The sequence below is a fragment of the Hyaena hyaena genome, unplaced genomic scaffold (genome assembly GCF_003009895.1).
Source record: "Hyaena hyaena isolate Hyena2069 unplaced genomic scaffold, ASM300989v1 scaffold_754, whole genome shotgun sequence".
NCBI classification, from domain to species: Eukaryota; Metazoa; Chordata; class Mammalia; order Carnivora; family Hyaenidae; genus Hyaena; species Hyaena hyaena.
The window spans coordinates 610378-628292 of record NW_024081381.1 but is presented as its reverse complement, the minus strand read 5'-3'; the positions used below and the strand labels follow the sequence as shown (position 1 = coordinate 628292).

Here is a 17915-nt window from a genome sequence, read left to right as displayed (position 1 = left end):
GCGACTCTCTCGGGAGGCGCGTGCCCCGGCTCAGTAGCGTTGGAGCTGGCGCGCGCGTCGAATCCCAACATTGCGCTGTTTGCGGGCGCTTCTGGGCCACCAGCTTCTCTGCCTTCCACCCTGGCGCCCCCAAGTCCTGGCTCCCCAGCCTCGCTGCCCCGGGCGTCCACCCCCTGCGGGCTCAGTGGGCTCAATCTACGCAGCACCTCCTCCATGTTGACTAAGCCTCTGCAAGGGCTCCCCGTGGCCCCCGTGACCCCCACGCCGCCGCCAGGTGAGCGAGGCTCCCCTACCACGACTAGGCCGGGCGGGATGATGTGATTGAGGGCGGCGCGGGAGGAGGGGAGGAGAGGGTCGCAGCCGGGCTCAACACGCAGCCACCCTGACTTCCTCGCCCCCGCCTGCGTAGGAGGCAAAGATCGGGAAGCGTTCGAGGCCGAGTACCGACTCGGCCCCCTCCTTGGTAAGGGGGGCTTTGGTACCGTCTTCGCAGGACATCGCGTCACAGACCGACTCCAGGTATCCACCACAAGGGTCCTGGGAGGGTCAGGGGTATGCGTGCGCGCGTGTGGCGGGGGCAGGAGTCCCGGGGTCCGGGGCCTGGGATGCTGATTGACCAGGGGATGAGCCAACAATGTGTGCGTGGTAGGGTCATGAGGACCAGGATCCAGGTTGGTGGGGGATGTCCGAGCGCGCGCACGTGCGCGCGCTTGTTTGTGTGTGTGGCGATCCAGGTGGGTATGTGGGGGGAGGGGGAGTTTCAGGGCAGGGATTTTGGAAGTCTAGGGAGTGAGTCTGAGGACTGGGGGATCGTGAGGACTCTAGACCCTGGGCTCCAGGGGATATGTATCTGTGTGGGAAGGTGGAGACCCAGAGCTGAGATTTGGAGAATTTTGAGGGCCGATGTCCAGCGTGGCGTCCTGAGGACCAGGACCCTGGTAGAGAGTTGGGGTGTCCTGGAGCTGGATGGAAAGATTGAGAGCTTGGGGTATTAGGAAATTCAGAGCTCAGGAGCTGGAGTGAGGGGCCTGAAGCCTGAGAAGGGAGAACGCAGGGCTAAGGATGATGGGAGAGGTGAACTTGGTTCTGGGGACTTGGAGGGCAGGGGAGAAGCTCCAGCTCATTTTGGGTTGTGGCGTGGCGAGGTTGAGACCAGAAAGACTCGGATGAGGGTCAAGACTGGGAGGAGTCTGGGGGTCGTCTGCTGGCCCCCTCACCTCACCCCCGTTCTCCAGGTGGCCATCAAAGTGATCCCCCGGAATCGTGTGCTGGGCTGGTCCCCCTTGGTGAGTATCTTTGGAGACCTGCCTGACCTGGCGACGCCATCTCTGATGATGGGCTCTGGCGATGGACTCACCCCCTTGCCTTTCTAGGGCTTGTATGATTCCCTAGGCCCTGTAACGGTGAGAGCACCCCTACAAGCCCGTGTTTACTCCCCTGTGGTGACATTCACACCTCCATATGGTTCTCACCCCAGCTCCCTCTACGGCCCTGGATTCTCCTCTCCACACCGCCTTTCACCTCCTCCCTCCGAACACTTCCTCAGGGGCTGCCCGCGGGGCATGCTGGTGGGGAAAGAGGAGCAGAGGTCACTGGTTGCCATGGTGACGGTGGCTGCTTCACTTTGGCCGTTAGAACGCTAACGGACAACAGGGCGGGTCTGGGCTAGTTGTAGGGGCGCGAGCGCCCCCTGGCGGACTCTGGGGAAGGCTGCGCCTGCGCAGGTTGTGGGACCCGGAGGGAGAAGGTGCGCCTGCGCAGTAGCGGAATTTTCATCACCGTGAGAAAACCTGTCTGCGGCTGTGCAAGTCAGTGGACTGGCCGGGAGAGGGCCCCACCTCAGGCTGGAAGGCTGCTCTGGCAGCCCGTGTGCCCGCATCGGGCTTCTAGCGTGGGGTGGCTTTTATGGCTTAGCATTTATACCTTTTATTGAGCACCGGCTGTATGTCTCAGGTTTTGCTTCATCATCAAAGCTTACTGTATTCCAAGTCCCACTGAGTACTTGCAACACAGTTCTAGATGTTTGGTGTCAGTGACAAAACACCACATGATGTTGAGTTCTTACTTTGTTCTTTTGTAGTTAATCACCTTCAGCTATTTAAGAAATGTATATTGAGCACCTACTATGTGCCAGGCACAATTTTAGGCATTTGGCAAAATATTAACATTTATTGAGAGTTTATTTTGTGCCAGGTCCTTTCTACTAATTGCTTTTACTTGTTTAACAGATATTGTATTAAGCCCTGCCCCGTTCCCAGGCCCTGTTCTAGTGTTTGAGCTATGTCATTGGACAGAATATTACAACTATTACACAATAATAGTATTTATTGAGTGCTAACTCTGTGTTAGACTCTAGGCTATAGAGTGCTTTCAGCTATTTAACATTTACTGAGCACCTACTATGTTTAAAGTACTATTGTAATCTTTTCTGAGATGCCAGTGAACAAATGATACACTATTACATAATAGTGTTCATCAGTTTCTCCTTCTGCAGAAGGCTTTTTTTTTAAGAACCACTTTCATTATTCAAATATTTTCTGAGCCAGATGTGCATAGGCTTTTGGCTCAAACCGTCTTTGCAGTGGCCCTTAAGGCAAGGAAACTGAGGCTCAGGGAGGGAAGTGAGTTGCTGAAGACCACGAAGTCAGGAGGCTGAGGGGCTATGAATTAAGTTCAGGCAAGAAGTCCGCCTCAGAGCTGCTGCACTGACGTTCGTGTTCTCTCTTCTCTCCCCTTCTCCCCACAGTCAGACTCGGTCACATGCCCACTGGAAGTGGCACTGCTGTGGAAGGTGGGTGCAGGTGGTGGGCACCCTGGTGTGATCCGCCTGCTTGACTGGTTTGAGACACCAGAAGGCTTCATGCTGGTCCTGGAACGACCTTTGCCTGCCCAGGATCTCTTTGACTACATCACAGAGCAGGGCCCATTAGGTGAAGGCCGAAGCCGCTGCCTCTTTGCCCAGGTAGTGGCAGCTGTTCGGCACTGCCATGCTCGTGGAGTTGTCCATCGCGACATCAAGGATGAGAACATCTTGATGGACCTCCGCCGCGGCTGTGCCAAACTCATTGATTTTGGTTCCGGTGCCCTGCTCCATGATGAACCCTATACTGATTTTGATGGTAAGTCTTCCCTGAATCTCAGTGGGGGGATTTTTTACCTTTTATCTTCATGGTCTCTTGATCTTTGGCCTCTAGGGCTGGGGTGTCCTGTAATCCTTGATCTGTATTGTACCTTTATAAGGTTCTTGTTCTTTAATCCTGGGGACTCTCAAGCCTTGTCCTCTGGTAAAGTCCATCTTCTGACAGTGCCTAGACCTTGTTCAGGGTTCTTATTCTGGTGAGGGGATTGTGTTATTATCCTGAGTGTTCCTCTTCTATCTGGTAAAGGCATCCTACTGTTACTTTTAAGTGCTTTTATTCTGTTGAGGGCACTCTGCTGTTGCTTTTTTAATGATGAGACTCTGCTGCTATTTTTAAAGAGCTCCTATTCTGGTGAGGGGACCCTGCTCCTGTACTGAGTTCTCTCAATTCTGGTGAAGGGACCACACTTCCTGGGGAATGTGAGGTGGGTGGGGGAAGGACATTATTAGAGAGTAGTCTAATCTCTGGCTTGTGTGCAGGAACAAGGGTGTACAGCCCCCCAGAGTGGATCTCTCGTCACCAGTACCATGCACTCCCGGCCACTGTCTGGTCACTGGGCATCCTCCTCTATGACATGGTGTGTGGGGACATTCCCTTTGAGAGGGACCAGGAGATTCTAGAGGCTGAGCTCCACTTCCCTGCCCATGTCTCCCCAGGTGAGGCCTTCACTGGTCCTAGCCCAGTGGACTCCATCCTTCCCAGAGGCTAGTGCCCCCAACTGACTGCTAATCTCCTGTGTGCTTCTGATCTGCAGACTGCTGTGCCCTAATCCGCCGGTGCCTGGCCCCCAAGCCCTCTGCCCGACCCTCACTGGAGGAGATACTGCTGGACCCCTGGATGCAGACACCAGCTGAGGATGCATCCCTCAATGCCCCCAAGGGGGGTCCCACCCCTTTGGCCTGGTCCCTGCTGCCCTAGTCCTGGCCAGGACCCCACTAGTTAAATACCCGTCCCATGGCATGCCACAGGGATAGATGGACATCTGTTGACCTGGTTATACAGGTCATTAAAATTAAATCCAGTGTTACTAGGGTCAGAGATTGGGGATCACGGGTCAGGAGACACAAGCCAAGTCTGCCCAGTCCCTATCCCAATCCTGCTAAGGAGCCTTCCTCCCAGAACTTATGGTTTCTTATTCTGGAGCGGGGGGCGGGGGGGAGACTTCCATATTTCTCATTTTGCTAAGGGTGTTTGTTTGGTTTGAAGTTACTTCCATTCTGAGCCCCAGGACTCTTATTCTAGTGAGTTGTAACCCCTACACTAGCACCTCCTGCTACCACCACACACACTTAGTTCAAATGCTCTCACTTGGGCAAGGGTGCTTTCCTTCCAATGCCCCAGCAGCTCTTATTTTAGCAAAGGGACCCTTTCCCCTAGCCCAGGGTTCTATATTCAGTCAAGCTGCTTGCCTACCTCAGCCCAGGGTTGCTTATTCTGGGGGAGGTAATGCCCTATTGTTATTCCAGGACTTTTTTTTATTATTATTTTATTATTTTATTTTATTATTATTATTACTTTTTTTTTTTTTTTTGGTGAGGGGACCCTACTCTGTTATCCCAAGTGCTCTTATTCTGGTGAGGAGAACCCTACTTCCATGATTTGGGATGGAATGGGAGATGGACACCACCAGAGTCTGCTAGGATGGGTGGATGGTTTTTTGGGGGATGGGGTGGGGGAAATAAGTCTTGTTGTTTGTTCTCCTGGGCCCCCCCCTCCATCTTTTTCGGATTCTTGCTGCCTCCTTCTGAGCCAGGATTGTCCAGTTGCTGAAATGTAAATACTTATGTATTGGTGGGAGGGGAGCTCCAACTGTGTCCTCCTCCTCCTCCCCCCGCCTGGATTATTTAAAAAGCCATGTGTGGAAACCCACTATTTAGTAAATGTTATAGAATCAGAAGTGACTGGCCATTTGTAGATGCAGTGAGGCAATTATGGAGCATCTACTGTATGCTGAGCCAAGAGGGAGGTGGGCGGGAGCTCTCCTCAGCTCTTGGGGAGCCTTAGCCTTATGGTACCATCCTAAAGCTCTTTAATAGGTTCGTTTAAGCAGGACCACAAAGGAAAACTCGATTTCTCCCTCTTCAGCACTTAATGTAGCTCCCAGGATGTGCAGAAGGGTTTCGCTGGAGATACTGTAGACACTGAAGGTGCTTGGGACACATCCTGAATCGGACACATCCTGAATCAAAAACGGGCTTGCTCAGGCACAGAAAACTGCCTTTCTCACCCCGAGGGGAGGAAATAAACCCCTTCCACGAGAGAAAATGCCTTTCAGGGAGCTGGTGAGGGAGGGGCCAGGGTTGGGCACAAAAATCTTCCCAGCTCTTGTTTCCTAATTACATCCAGGGTGTAAGTCATGTTTTGCTGCTACTTCTCACCTTTCACTTGCAGTCTTACTTGCTCATCCCTCCCATCTCTCATTCCTCACTTCTTTTTTAACTTTTTAAAATGTTTATTTTTGAGAGAGCGCGCAAGTGGGGTAGAGTCTGAGAGGGAGACACAGAATCTGAAGCAGGCTCCAGGCTCCAAGCTGTCAACACAGAGCCCGACGCGGGTCATAATCTCACGAACCCCGAGATCATGACCTGAGCCGAAGTCCAACGCTTAACCGACTGAGCCCCCAGGCGCCCCTCATTCCTCACTTCTTGACATACCTGCTCTGTTCTATCTTGGTTTCACTTGACCTCAGCTGAACCCTATGGCCCCCCTTTTTTTTCCTTTAAAAAAAATTTTTTAACGTTTTTCTCATTTTCTGAGAGTGCAAGTGGGGGAGGGGCGGAGAGAGGGAGACACAATTTGAAGCAGGCTCCAGGCTCTGAGCTGTCAGCACAGAACCCGATGCAGGGCTCGAACCCGTTAGCGGTGAGATCATGACCTGAGCCAAAGTCGGAGGCTTAACCGACTGAGCCACCTAGGCGCCCCTTTTTTTCTTTTTTAAGAGAGAGAGGAAGACACAATCTGAAGCAGGCTCTAGGCTCTGAGCTATCAGCACAGAGTCTGACGCGGAGCTCGAACTCACGAGCCGTGAGATCATGACCTGGGCTGAAGTGGGATGCTTAACTGACTGAGCCACCCAGGCGCCCCTCCCCTCTTTCGAAAGCTAACCTGAAAGTGTCTCACCTACTGGCTTACGGGTCCTCTACACCCTCAGTAGGGGTTCATTTATCCTCCCGATTCGCAGTCTCAATTCTATGTCCTCTCACTTGTGTGGCCTCAACTGCTCCGCTTTCGTTTGCTAGCCTACCTGACTGTCGCCTGCCCCGCCCCCTCAGTCTCATTTTCCTCCCAGATGCCCCCGGGGCTCTGCGGGAGGCGGGGCCTCGCCGAGAGGCGGGGGAAAGGGGAACTTCTGTCCAACCAGGAAGGACCCAGGAGTTTTGATGCGGAAAGGGAGGTATCTTCTCATAGAACGTGCCAATAAAGAGCCAACATAGAAGAGGGTCAGCTGAACCAATGAGAGGGGGACACTGGATGGGCGGGTGATCTGGAAAGCGGGATCAATGAAGATGAGGGCGGGTCTAGTAACGGGGATGAGCCAATGAGACTCTGTAGAGACGTCAAGAGGCTGAGCCGGCCGCCTGTCGGGTCTCCCTGTCCCGAAGAAATCTGGAAACCCCCAGGCCGCGGTCTTAGATGTACTGTTCGGGAGCGAACGAGGAAAGCCCTTGCTCTAGCCAGCCCCTCACTCGCCCCACCTCCGCCCGAGAAGCCCGGAAACGGAAGTGAGGGACACGGAAGTGGCCTGCTGTTGCCGAGGGGACAGGCCAGGCAGATGCCAACATGGCAGCGGTTGGATCTGGCTGTTCCACCGCGGCGGCTGGGCCAGGAGCGGTCTCCGCGGGGGCGTTGGAGTCTGGGACTGCGAGTGTGGGTGAGACAGATTGTGACTGAACAGGCGGCGGCGGGGCGAGAGTCGAGATTGCTGGGGGGTCAGGAAGGTTCCTCACTGAAGCTAGAGGGAGCATCCCATATGGACCGACCTATGTGTGTGTGTGGGGGTGCCGGGTGGGGGACGGAGGACGGAACGGAGTATCGTGTGTTGGAAGACAGGGAAGAGACCATTCTGAGGATGATGGGGGGTTCCTTCCGCATATGGAGAGCAGAAATCATTCAGAGACTGGGGGGTTATTCCCTTTGGGGGAGGCTAAGACCATTCTGTGTGTGGGGGTCCGTCCTTTTAGAAGGGAGAGAGCATTCTGAGGGTGGGAAAGTTCTTATTGAAGAGGCTATTCTGAGGGTGGTGGTTTCTTCCTTATAAAGGGATAGGGGCTATTGTGAGTTAGGGTGGGGCGAGTCTTTCCTTACACAACTTAGAGAGTCCATTTTGAGGATTGGTATGTCTGTCAGAAGGGGAGATAACCGTTCGGGGGCGGGGGGGGTCCCTTCCTAGTGGAGGTAGAGTTCATTGTAAGTTGGAATGGGAGGGTCCTTCCTCATATGGCAGAGAAAAGACGTTGTAAGGGTGCAGGGCCCTTCTTTATAGCGGGGAGATTCGTTGTGAGTGTGAGTAGAACAAGGAATGATTCCTTGGCTTGAGGTAGGGGTGTGGTGGTGGGAGGATGACTGGACCATGTGGAGTATAGGGAGATATTTCCCTATGTCCTCGAGGGAACCAGACCATTCTTGGTGCAGTAACCATTTATTATTATGGGATTCAATCCTAAGGACTTTGGAGGAATTATTTCTTATGTTTATGAAACCATTCTGGGTCATGTGGACTCTGGTGGTCATAGAAGGTAGGAGTTGGAGAGACCATTCTTTGTGTAAGGCGATGGAAGAATATTTTAGATGGGAGAAAGACCCCATAAAAATAATATTTTAGATGGGAGAAAGACCATGTGGAATATAGGGAGTATAGGGGTGGACATGCCTTATACAGTGGTCCCTGTACTGAGGTATCATACTTTACATAGGACACCCTCTTATTAAATAGAAGCATCATTTCATATAAGTCTTTGGTTTGCTCATCCATAGAATGGAATTCTTGTAGCTCATTCAGAGATCACAGCGCTCTATGGGTCTGTGGAGGTAATGCATATAAAATCCTTTAGCCCAGGGGTAGGCAGATGGTCAGCACTCAGATGCTGAGAATGGAGTTGGTATTCTGTCTGAGGGTGAGTTGCTTCTCACAGAGGAGGGGGAGAGGGGGCCGGAGTGTGTCCAGCACCTGCCTCAGCCATTTCCTGACACCTCAGCAAGGATTCCAGGTATGGGCTGGACAGGGCGAGGCCCGTTTCTCCCTTTGTGGCTCTTCCTGCCTGTTGAGGCAGTAGAAGTAGATGGGAGTCATACCCTCATTGGGTCAGGAGAGGGAGGCAGAGGGAGGAAGTGGCAAGTGGCTAGCAGGATCCTGGTTGAGAAAGGAGTGAGGGGGAAGGGGGTGGTGTGGCTGTGCCCCAACAGCTTCTGATCCCTTCTTCCCCCTTGCCCATTCCATTCCCCACAGCTCACCGGCGCCTCAAATACATATCCCTAGCAGTGCTGGTGGTCCAGAATGCCTCCCTCATCCTCAGCATCCGCTACGCCCGCACACTGCCTGGGGACCGCTTCTTTGCCACCACTGCTGTGGTCATGGCCGAAGTGCTCAAAGGTCTCACCTGCCTGCTGCTGCTCTTCGCACAGAAGAGGGGTATGAGCCAGAAGGGGGGCACTGCACACGGGGGTTGGCGAGTGGGACTGTGTGTGTGTACCCACCCCCACAGGGAGGGTTTGCTGCAGGAGTATCACTGCGTCAGTGAAGCTGCCTGGAGAGTGTGTATGTGTAGCTAAGTGACCTTCTCCCTCCAGGTATGAGTAGCTGCACCCACACTTTTATGCCCCTAACCCCCTGGGAGCTGGCCTGTGGGGACTGTAGGAGTGAGATCATCTGTGCCCATAAGGTTTCAGGTGACCATTACATGGTGATTCGTTTATCTCCCTTTAACTTTGCATTATGGATAATTTTAAACATATACAGAATCGAGATAATAATAAAATGCCCATGTGCCCGTCACCCAGATTCATCAAGTGTCAACTCATGACCACTCTGCCATTAAACAGCACCAGTGATTATCCACTCACTTCCAGTCTACATGTCTGCCCACGTACCCACCCTCTGCCTTATTATACTACAGTATATCCCACATGAAGCAAGTATTATTTTGCAGTAAATCCCCCCTTAACAATCTTGAATAGATATTTTGGTACATTAAAAAAATTATTGGGGCACCTGAGTGGCTCAGTCGGTTAGGTGTCCGACTTCAGCTCAGGTCATGAAGGTCCGACTTCAGCTCACAGTCTGTGGGTTCGAGTCCCGCGTCGGGCTCTGTGCTGACAGCTCAGAGCCTGGAGCCTGCTTCAGATTCTGTGTCTCTCTCTCTCTGCCCCTCCCCTGCTCGCTTTCTGTCTCTGTCTCTCAAAGTAAAGACATACAAATTTTTTTAAATATTGCAATATCTAAAAATCCTACACCAGAAAATTAATTTTTAAAGTTAATAAAATAATCACATATCCAGTCAAGCATTCGCATTTATAATGGCTTCTCAAATATCCTAACAGGTGTTAAGAATTTGTTTCAATCAGGTTTAAATAAGGTCAGTGTCTTGCAGTTGGTTGATGGCTTCTAGGTCTCTTTACCTCAGGTGTCCCCTCCGGCTCTTTTTGATCTGCAGTTAACTTGTTAAAGAGAGCAGGTCGTAGGTCTTATAGACTTTGGGTGGGCTGGATTTTGCTGGATGCCTCCCTGTTGTATCATTTAACATGTTCTTTAATCCTCTGTATTCCCTATAAGTTGGATTTATCTACTAATTTAAACACCTCCCTAAAGATCTCCTTTTTTAAATTTTTTTTTAATGTTTATTTATTTTTGAGAGACAGAGAGACAGAGTGCGAGCAGGCAAAGGCAAAGAGAGAAGGAGACACAGAAACCAAAGCAGGCTCCAGGCTCTGAGCTGTCAGCACAGAACCCGACGTGGGGCTCGAACTCACAAACTGCGAAATCATGACCTGAGTCAAAGTCGGCCGCTTAACCAACTGAACCACCCAGCCCCAAGACCTCCTTTAAAAGGTTGCCAATCATTTCTCTATAAAGGCCTTGCCTGTGTAAAGGATATAAATGTATGATCTAGCTCTGCCCTCAGTATTTTTTTAGTTGTTTTAAGTTTATTTATTTATTTTGAGAGAGACAAACAGAGCACATGCGTCGTGGAGGGGCAGAGAAAGAGGGAGAGAGAAAGAATCCCAAGCAGGCTCCATGCTGTCAGTGCAAAGCCCAATGCGGGGCTCGAACTCATGAACCATGAGAACATGACCTGAGCCGAAGTCAGATGCTTAACCAACTGAACCACCCAGATGCCCCAAGTATTTTTCTGATAGATACACTACAGTACTGAAAATGTAGTTGTCTTATGATTTTTTTCTCTAGCTTACTTTATTGTAGGAATACAGCATATAATACATATTAACATATAAAATATGTGTTAATTTACTATGTTATTGGTAAGGCTTCCAGTCAATAGTAGGCTGTTGGAGTTAAATTTGGGGGAAATCAAAAGTTATACGTGGATTTAAAAAAAAAATTTTTTTAATTTTTATTTTTGAGAGAGAGACAGAGTACAAGTGGGGGAGGGGCAGAGAGAGAGGGAGACACGAATCCAAAGCAGGTCCCAGGCTCTGAGCTGTCAGCACAGAGCTGTACATGGAGCTCGAACCCAGGAACTGTGAGATCATGACCCGAGCTGAAGTCAAGAGCCGGACACTTAACCAGCTGAGCCACCCGGGCACCCCTCAGCCCTCCGTATTTACACTGAAGAAAACATTCTTGCCCACTCATTAGCTCCAGGGCCCTGGAAGGCAACAGTTTGGGAATCCACCTGTTCTGTTCTTTTTTTTTTTTTTTTTTTAATTGAAGCATAGTTTGACATATACAATTAACCCTTGAACAATATGGGTGTGAACTGTGTGGGTCCATTTAGATGCAGGTTTTTTCTTTTTTTTAAGTTTATCTATTTTGAGAGAGAGAAAAAGGACAAGCGGGGGAGGGGCAGAAAGAAAGGGGGACAAAAGATCGGAAGCGAAGTAGGCTTTGTGCTGACAGCAGAGAGCCTGATGCAGGGCTCAAACTCACTAACCATGAGAACATGACCTGTACCTACGTCAGATGCCTAGTGGACTGAGCCATGAACCACCCAGGTGCCCCAAGTTTTTTTTCTGATAAATACACTACAGTACTGAAAATGTATTTTCCTTATGATTTTTGTTTTCTAGCTTACTTTACTGTAAGAATGCAACATATAATGCATATTAACACACAAAATATATATTAATTATGTTATCGGTAAGTCAACAGTAGGCTATTGGAGTTTTATGTTTAGGGGAATCAAAAATAACACGTGGACCTAAAAAAATTTTAATGTTTATTTTTGAGAGAGACACACACAATGCGAGCAGGGGAGGGGCAGAGAGAGAGGGAGACACAGAATCGGAAGCAGGCTCCAGGCTCTGAGCTGTCAGCACAGAGCCTGACGTGGGGCTCGAACTCAGGAACTGGAAGATCATGACCTGAGCCAAAGTTGGACACCCAACAGACTAAACCACCCGGGTGCCCCATAGGTGGATTTTTAACTGTGTGGGGGGTCGGTGTTCGAACTCCTGTTGGTTGCTCAAGGGTCAACTATAATATTCTGTTATTTTTAGGTGCACAACATAGTGATTCAGCAATTCTATATATTACACAGTGTTCCCATGATAAATGTTACCATCTATCACCATACAAAGTTACTACAATACTATTGACTTTTGACTTTGACTATTGACCTTATGCTGTAATTTTCATCCCTGTGACTTATTTATTTTATAGCTGGGAGATTGTACCTCTTACTCCCCTTCACCCATCCCCACCATCAGCCCCATTCCCCTGACAGCCACCAGTTCCCTAAGAGTCTGTTTTTGTTATCTGTTTGTTTTTTTTTTTTTTAGATTCCACGAGTAAGTGAAATCACACAGTATTTGTCTTTCTTGGTCTAAGTTCTTTCCCTTAACATAATGCCCTGCAGGGCCATCTGCTCTGTTCTTGCGTGATTCTGAGACACTCCAGGCGCTCGCTGTGGCAGGCCCTGCTCTGGCTGTGAAGGTGGACGTGTTAGCAATGCAGGCTGCATCTTGCCCTCATCGGGCTGGTATTTAAAAAAAAAAATTTTTTTAATTTTACTTTTTTTTTTTTTAATTTTACTTTTGAGAGAGAGACAGACTGTGAGTGGGGGGTGGGGGGCCGCAAAGAGAGGGAGACACAGAATCCAAAGCAGGCTCCAGGCTCTGAGCTAGCTGTCAGCACAGAGCCCGACACTGGGCTCGAACCCATGAACCGTGAGAACATGACCTGAGCCGAAATTGGACACTTAGCCTGCTGACCCACCCAGGTGCCCCAGGACTGGTATTTTAGGTGGAGAGAAACAAAAAGCTACAGACTTCCTCACAGGCCTTCACCTTGCATCTGCAATGTCAATCCCTCCCCAGTTTTTTTTTTTTTTCCTGAATTAGTTTTGTTGTAAAACTTGGCCTGCCCTGATGTAGGGCTATTTGTATATTTGTGTTTTTTTATTTTTCTTCTTTGGTGTGAATATTTACACAAGTCACTGCAGAAATGCAAACGTGTGTGGTTATGGTGTGTAGCCCCATATGTGTGGGCTGTGTTATGTGAAATATGTATCTACCATGTTAGCTTTCTCACACCTGGAAAATGTTGATCACCCAAACTCCTGGGGCCAGAGAATTTGAGTAAAGTGTTATAGATCGGTCATTACTCCTGGGATTAATGCCGTGAAGGGCAAGGGCAGGGTCTTGTGAAGGAGCCTCAGCAGGAGTTCCTGTGATAACCTCGTACAGTAGTTGTGGGGTTTTCCTAGAGGAGCAACACTCCGCTGAGACTTAAAAGATGAACTGGGGTGCCTGGGTGGCTCAGTCGGTTGAGTGTCCAACTTTGGCTCAGGTCACGATCTCACTGCTCGTGGGTTCAGGCCCCACTTCGGGCTCTGTGCTGACAGCTCAGAGCCTGGAGCCTGCTTCGGATTCTGTGTCTCCCTCTCTCTCTCTCAAAAATGAATAAATGTTAAAAAAAAATTAAAAAAAAAAAGATGAACTGCCGGGGGCACCTGGCTGGCTCAGTTGGTGGAGCTGTGCGACTCTTGATCTCAGACTTGTGAGTTTGAGCCCCACATGGGTTTGGAGATTACTTAAAAATAAAATCTTTCTTTAATGTTTATTTTTGAAAGACAGAGTGTGAGCAGGGGAGGGGCAGACACACACACACACACACACACTCTCACTCACTCACTCACTCAGAAATAGGCCAGGCTCTGAGCTGTCAGCACAGAGCTCAACGTGGGGTCCAACCCAGGAACCGTGAGATCGTGACCTGAGCTGAAGTCAGATGTTTAACCAACTGAGCCGCCCAGGCACCCCTAAAATCTTTTTTTTTTAATTTTTTAATGTTTGTTTATTTTTGAGAGAGAGAGAGTGCGAGCAGGAGAAAGGAGACAGACTCTGAAGCCAGGCTCTAGGCTCTGAGCTCTCAGCACAGAGCCTGCCTTGGGGCTCTAACTCACAATGAGGTCATGACCTGAGCCAAAGTCTGACACTTAACCAACTGAGCCACCCAAGCACCCCTAAAATCTTTTTATTAAAGATGAACTGAAAAAAAGTGGGGTGAGGTTTGCAAAGGCCTTATTATACAGGAAGGTGTTCTCATGTATTGGTGGGAGCAGGTCCCAAACAGACTTTCTGCTTAATAGTCAAGCTTCCACTCTTCCATGTGGCAAGGGCAACCACACAACTGTGTGTGGAGCTGACAGAAGTGTCCAACAGGGAGGTGGCCCCTGCCCTCAGGCAGCTCGCCAGCCAGTAGAGAACTAGGGTAAGTGTAAAAGTCAAGTCTAAAACTTCCCCTCTGGTCAACAGTGTTGCTTTCATACTCCTAAGGCTTCTGCTTCACAAGCTGGTTAATGCTGGTTATTTCCTTGTACACATGTTTACTGAGTGATTGCCCTGAAGGGACTCTGTGCCAGGGAGGTAGGCTATAAGCTGAGTGAATATGGTCTGTGATTCTCAGACACAGAGTTAAGGATGATAGTTCTGTGTCCATCAAACTGGTACCTGAGAGGCCTGCTAGATGCGTGGTTGTACTATCGGGGAAACTGAGAACACAGACCTCATAATAACCCTCAGGGAGTCAGAGCTGGGGCCTGGGAGACACAGTCCCAGGCCCGGTCCCCGCCCTCAGAGGATCTTCTTTGGTTCTTTGGGAGTCGTGCTAAAAGAGGCTGTCCTTCCGCCCACCCAGGTAACGTGAAGCACCTGGCTCTCTTCCTCTATGAGGCTGTCCTGGTGCAGTATGTGGACACGCTCAAGCTCGCAGTGCCATCTCTCATCTACACCTTGCAGAATAACCTCCAGTACGTTGCCATCTCCAACCTGCCAGCTGCCACTTTCCAGGTGAGCCCCATGCCCAACATGGCCTTGGAGGAACTGGCCGGGGTAGGGGGGGTGTGATGCTGGCAAGGGAGGGCTGCAGAGAGCAGGAGCCATGTCACCTTCGAGATGGCCTTGGCTCTCCCTCAACCTCGGTTTCTTCATCCGTGAGAACTGAGAATGGGAATGCTGCCTCACCAGGAGGCTGGGACGGCTAAAAGAAATGATCCCAGGAAGTGCCCTTGGTTGGCAGTAGGTGAGCTTTCGGCCTTGGGAAATGGTTGAAGAGCCTGGATTCTGGGGCTGGGCTACCTGGCTTCAAATGCCAGCTCTGCTACTTTCCAGCTGTGTGATCTTGGGCAAGCCACTTAACCTCTCTCTGCCTTAGTTTTTTCTCCCCTTTCTGTTCATACGTGAGCATTAAGTGAATGGATTCATGCGAAGTGCGTAGACCCACACTGGCACACAGCGCTATGTAAACGTTTGCTGACGGCATTGTGGCGGACTTGTTTGTTTCAGCACATATTTATCACGAACGCCCTCGTCAAAGAGCCTGTCGCCCGTTCTTTACCTACCGCAGGAGGTGGTTCACATTACAGTAGCTGTGTTTACAAATCATAATGTCTGGGCCGAGACAGGGCAAGTGGTTTGTTTGTTCCTCGTCACACAGCCAGAAAATGGGGTTAGGAAGTGGACCTGGGTGTGGCCTGGGACTTCCATAGCTGTGGACCTTCTGGGAGGCACTTTAGCTGCATGTCAGTCAGTGGCCAGTGGTTGGATATTTTTATTGTCGTCTGCCCCACCCTGCCCCTCCGCTGTGCACATGTCGGGGGTTGGGAACAACCCTTAGTGCCTTCCACATGCCGCTCACAGGTGACGTACCAGCTGAAGATCCTGACCACGGCACTGTTCTCCGTGCTCATGCTGAACCGCAGCCTTTCCCGGCTGCAGTGGGCCTCCCTGCTGCTCCTCTTCACCGGCGTCGCCATTGTCCAGGCACAGCAAGCCGGTGGTGGGGGCCCTCGGCCGCTGGATCAGAACCCTGGGGCGGGCCTAGCGGCCGTCGTGGCTTCGTGTCTGTCCTCGGGCTTCGCAGGTGTCTACTTCGAGAAGATCCTCAAGGGCAGCTCAGGCTCCGTGTGGCTGCGCAACCTGCAGCTGGGCCTCTTCGGCACAGCCCTGGGGCTGGTGGGGCTCTGGTGGGCCGAGGGCACCGCCGTGGCCCGCCGCGGCTTCTTCTTCGGATACACACCTGCCGTCTGGGGCGTGGTGCTCAACCAGGCCTTTGGCGGGCTGCTGGTGGCTGTTGTCGTCAAGTACGCCGACAACATCCTCAAGGGCTTTGCCACCTCCCTGTCCATCGTGCTGTCCACTGTTGCCTCCATCCGCCTTTTTGGCTTCCACGTGGACCCGTTGTTTGCCCTTGGCGCCGGGCTGGTCATCGGTGCCGTCTACCTCTACAGCCTTCCCCGAGGTGCAACCAAAGCCATAGCTTCCACCTCTGCCTCTGCCTCCACCTCCGGGCCCTGCACTCACCAGCAGCCTCCAGGGCAGCCGCCGCCACCGAAGCTATCTTCCCATCGCGGAGACCTCAGCACGGAGCCCTTTCTGCCAAAGTCAGTGCTGGTGAAGTGAGGGCTGGTGGCGGTGGGGGAGACAGGGAGGGGGACTGGGTGGAGGGTGTTGGGCAACTGCAGGACCTGAGTTGCTGCTGGGCCTGGCTCCTCTGGGGATGAACGGAGTCTTTTCTCCTGGGTCATGGAGAATTCTGGAGGGGCGTGGGACTGGGTGGGGCATCACACGAACCCTTCCTTGTAGACTGAACCTCCCCAGAGGAGGGGGTTCTTAGAGCTGCCTCCTTCTGCCCCAGTGAAACCCCTTTGGGGACCAGGTTGGCAGTATTGTCATTCAAGGCCTTTTTTTGTCTGCCTGCCCTTAGCTGGAGGCGTCCTGTCTTCCATGACTGGGAGAGCCCCTCCTAGCAATCCTTCCACCTTTGTAAGGACAAATTGGACAAAAATCCTACAGCTCTTTAGTGATGGATACCGCTGGTCTGTGGGGTTCAGCTTCCTGTGGCTTGAGGCCTTCTTGCCTCCCTCACAACCCACAATGGATCATTAGCAGCTTGGTCTTTTGGTGTGTGTGGCCTTGGGGCAGCTTTCCTGACAGGAGACCCATTGAAAAAAGGGCCTGTTGTGAGCACCCCAGGGAGGAAGAGGCAGGAGCTGAGATTTTTCTCCTGGCCCAGGGGAGGGTGCAGTTGGGGCTATCTGTTTTTTAGGGTTTAGGAACTTGTGGTGTGAAGGGATAATTCATGATCCAGGGTATGGGAAAAGCAGGCAGGGGAGGTCGCTGGAGTGATTGAATCTCACCGAACCTAAGACACTGTCGGTTGCTGGATGGAGGGTTATTTCCCAAGACGTCCCGAGAGGGAGAATAAAGCTGCCAACCACACTCTTCATACGCACCGGCTGTATGAGGCACCCTTACTTTGTGACAGGGCAAAGGTGTCTTAAAAATGGCTGAAATGTGGAACCTGCCCCCCCCCCGCACTCCCCAAAGCTTATTAACCCCTTAACTGTCTCCCAGGATGTGTGTGTGCGTGCGTGTGTTTGCGTGCGTGTGCGCACATGCACGCATGGGAGATGCCTGGGCTGATTTTGCTATGTGTAAATAGGTTCATTGGATCTTTATTTTTGATTAATTTGTTCTGATTTTTTGGTTTGTTTTCTAAGGAACTGTAATGAACAAATGTCAGGATACCCAATGCCAAATAAAGATGTTGTATTTATTTAGTCCACGTGTAGCTTTCTGACCCAGGGGACTTACTCTGTCTGCGGGGGCTCTATTACTAACCCCAGGACTACCAGCCTCACAACTGTCGCCCTCGCTTGCTCAGGACGCCCACCTGGCCAGCCCACCCCAAGCTCTCTGTGTTTTTCTTTCCTCCCCGTTCCCACCACAGGTTGCTCACCAAGGTGAAGGGTTCGTAGCTGCTGGGATTGAAGATGCTGGCCTGGCCTCGTTCTCCCTTCTTGTCCCGGCCCAGCCAGGACCAAACTCTGATCAGTATTAGGGGTGGGGGGAGGTAGACACCGAACCCTCCCTGGCCCTACCCCTCCGTGTCCCCCCCCACCCCCCACACTCACACAGGGCTAACATGGCCAAACTCTAGGAATGAGGGCATGGAAGGAACCCGCCCCAGCCTCGCCCCCCCCCCCAGCCCTGCCACTCTCGCACATTCTTAGGTGAGTTTTTGCAAATAAAATGTGTTTTGCATCTTGCTGGTTTGGGTTGGGAAGCCTCAAAAGTGCACGGGAAGGAAGCACTCAT

The 17915-nt window shown here is 51.2% G+C and overlaps 2 protein-coding genes across 3 annotated transcripts; both read left to right on the top strand.

The window, feature by feature from the left end:
• The first annotated feature begins 39 nt into the window (after window positions 1–39).
• On the top strand, window positions 40–5037 carry PIM2 (Pim-2 proto-oncogene, serine/threonine kinase). Its single transcript, XM_039218234.1, has 6 exons — window positions 40–274; window positions 410–519; window positions 1236–1286; window positions 2747–3119; window positions 3620–3796; window positions 3895–5037. Exons 1-6 carry the CDS (start codon window positions 214–216, stop codon window positions 4056–4058), a joined length of 936 nt encoding a protein of 311 aa, XP_039074165.1. The 5' UTR covers window positions 40–213; the 3' UTR covers window positions 4059–5037.
• A 1656-nt stretch (window positions 5038–6693) lies between these two features.
• SLC35A2 (solute carrier family 35 member A2) lies at window positions 6694–17866 on the top strand. Of its 2 annotated transcripts, XM_039218299.1 has the most exons (5): window positions 6698–7011; window positions 8587–8769; window positions 14455–14606; window positions 15456–16198; window positions 17548–17866. In XM_039218299.1, the coding sequence occupies exons 1-5, from the start codon at window positions 6921–6923 to the stop codon at window positions 17573–17575; spliced, it is 1197 nt and encodes a 398-aa protein (XP_039074230.1). In that variant the 5' UTR covers window positions 6698–6920; the 3' UTR covers window positions 17576–17866. The 2 variants fall into 2 exon arrangements, with proteins under 2 accessions (XP_039074231.1, XP_039074230.1); XM_039218300.1 differs by lacking the exon at window positions 17548–17866 and having other exon boundaries at window positions 6694–7011; window positions 16046–17377.
• The last annotated feature ends 49 nt before the right edge of the window (window positions 17867–17915 follow it).

Excerpts from the sequence above, each read along its gene's own strand:
- PIM2 (XM_039218234.1), top strand. The coding sequence starts at position 214 with ATGTTGACTAAGCCTCTGCAAGGGCTCCCCGTGGCCCCCGTGACCCCC. Across the intron at positions 1,287-2,746 it reads TGCTGGGCTGGTCCCCCTTG|TCAGACTCGGTCACATGCCC; the intron begins GTGAGTATCTTT and ends TTCTCCCCACAG. Across the intron at positions 3,120-3,619 it reads ACCCTATACTGATTTTGATG|GAACAAGGGTGTACAGCCCC; the intron begins GTAAGTCTTCCC and ends GCTTGTGTGCAG.
- SLC35A2 (XM_039218299.1), top strand. The coding sequence starts at position 6,921 with ATGGCAGCGGTTGGATCTGGCTGTTCCACCGCGGCGGCTGGGCCAGGA. Across the intron at positions 14,607-15,455 it reads TGCCAGCTGCCACTTTCCAG|GTGACGTACCAGCTGAAGAT; the intron begins GTGAGCCCCATG and ends TGCCGCTCACAG. Across the intron at positions 16,199-17,547 it reads ACGGAGCCCTTTCTGCCAAA|GTTGCTCACCAAGGTGAAGG; the intron begins GTCAGTGCTGGT and ends TTCCCACCACAG.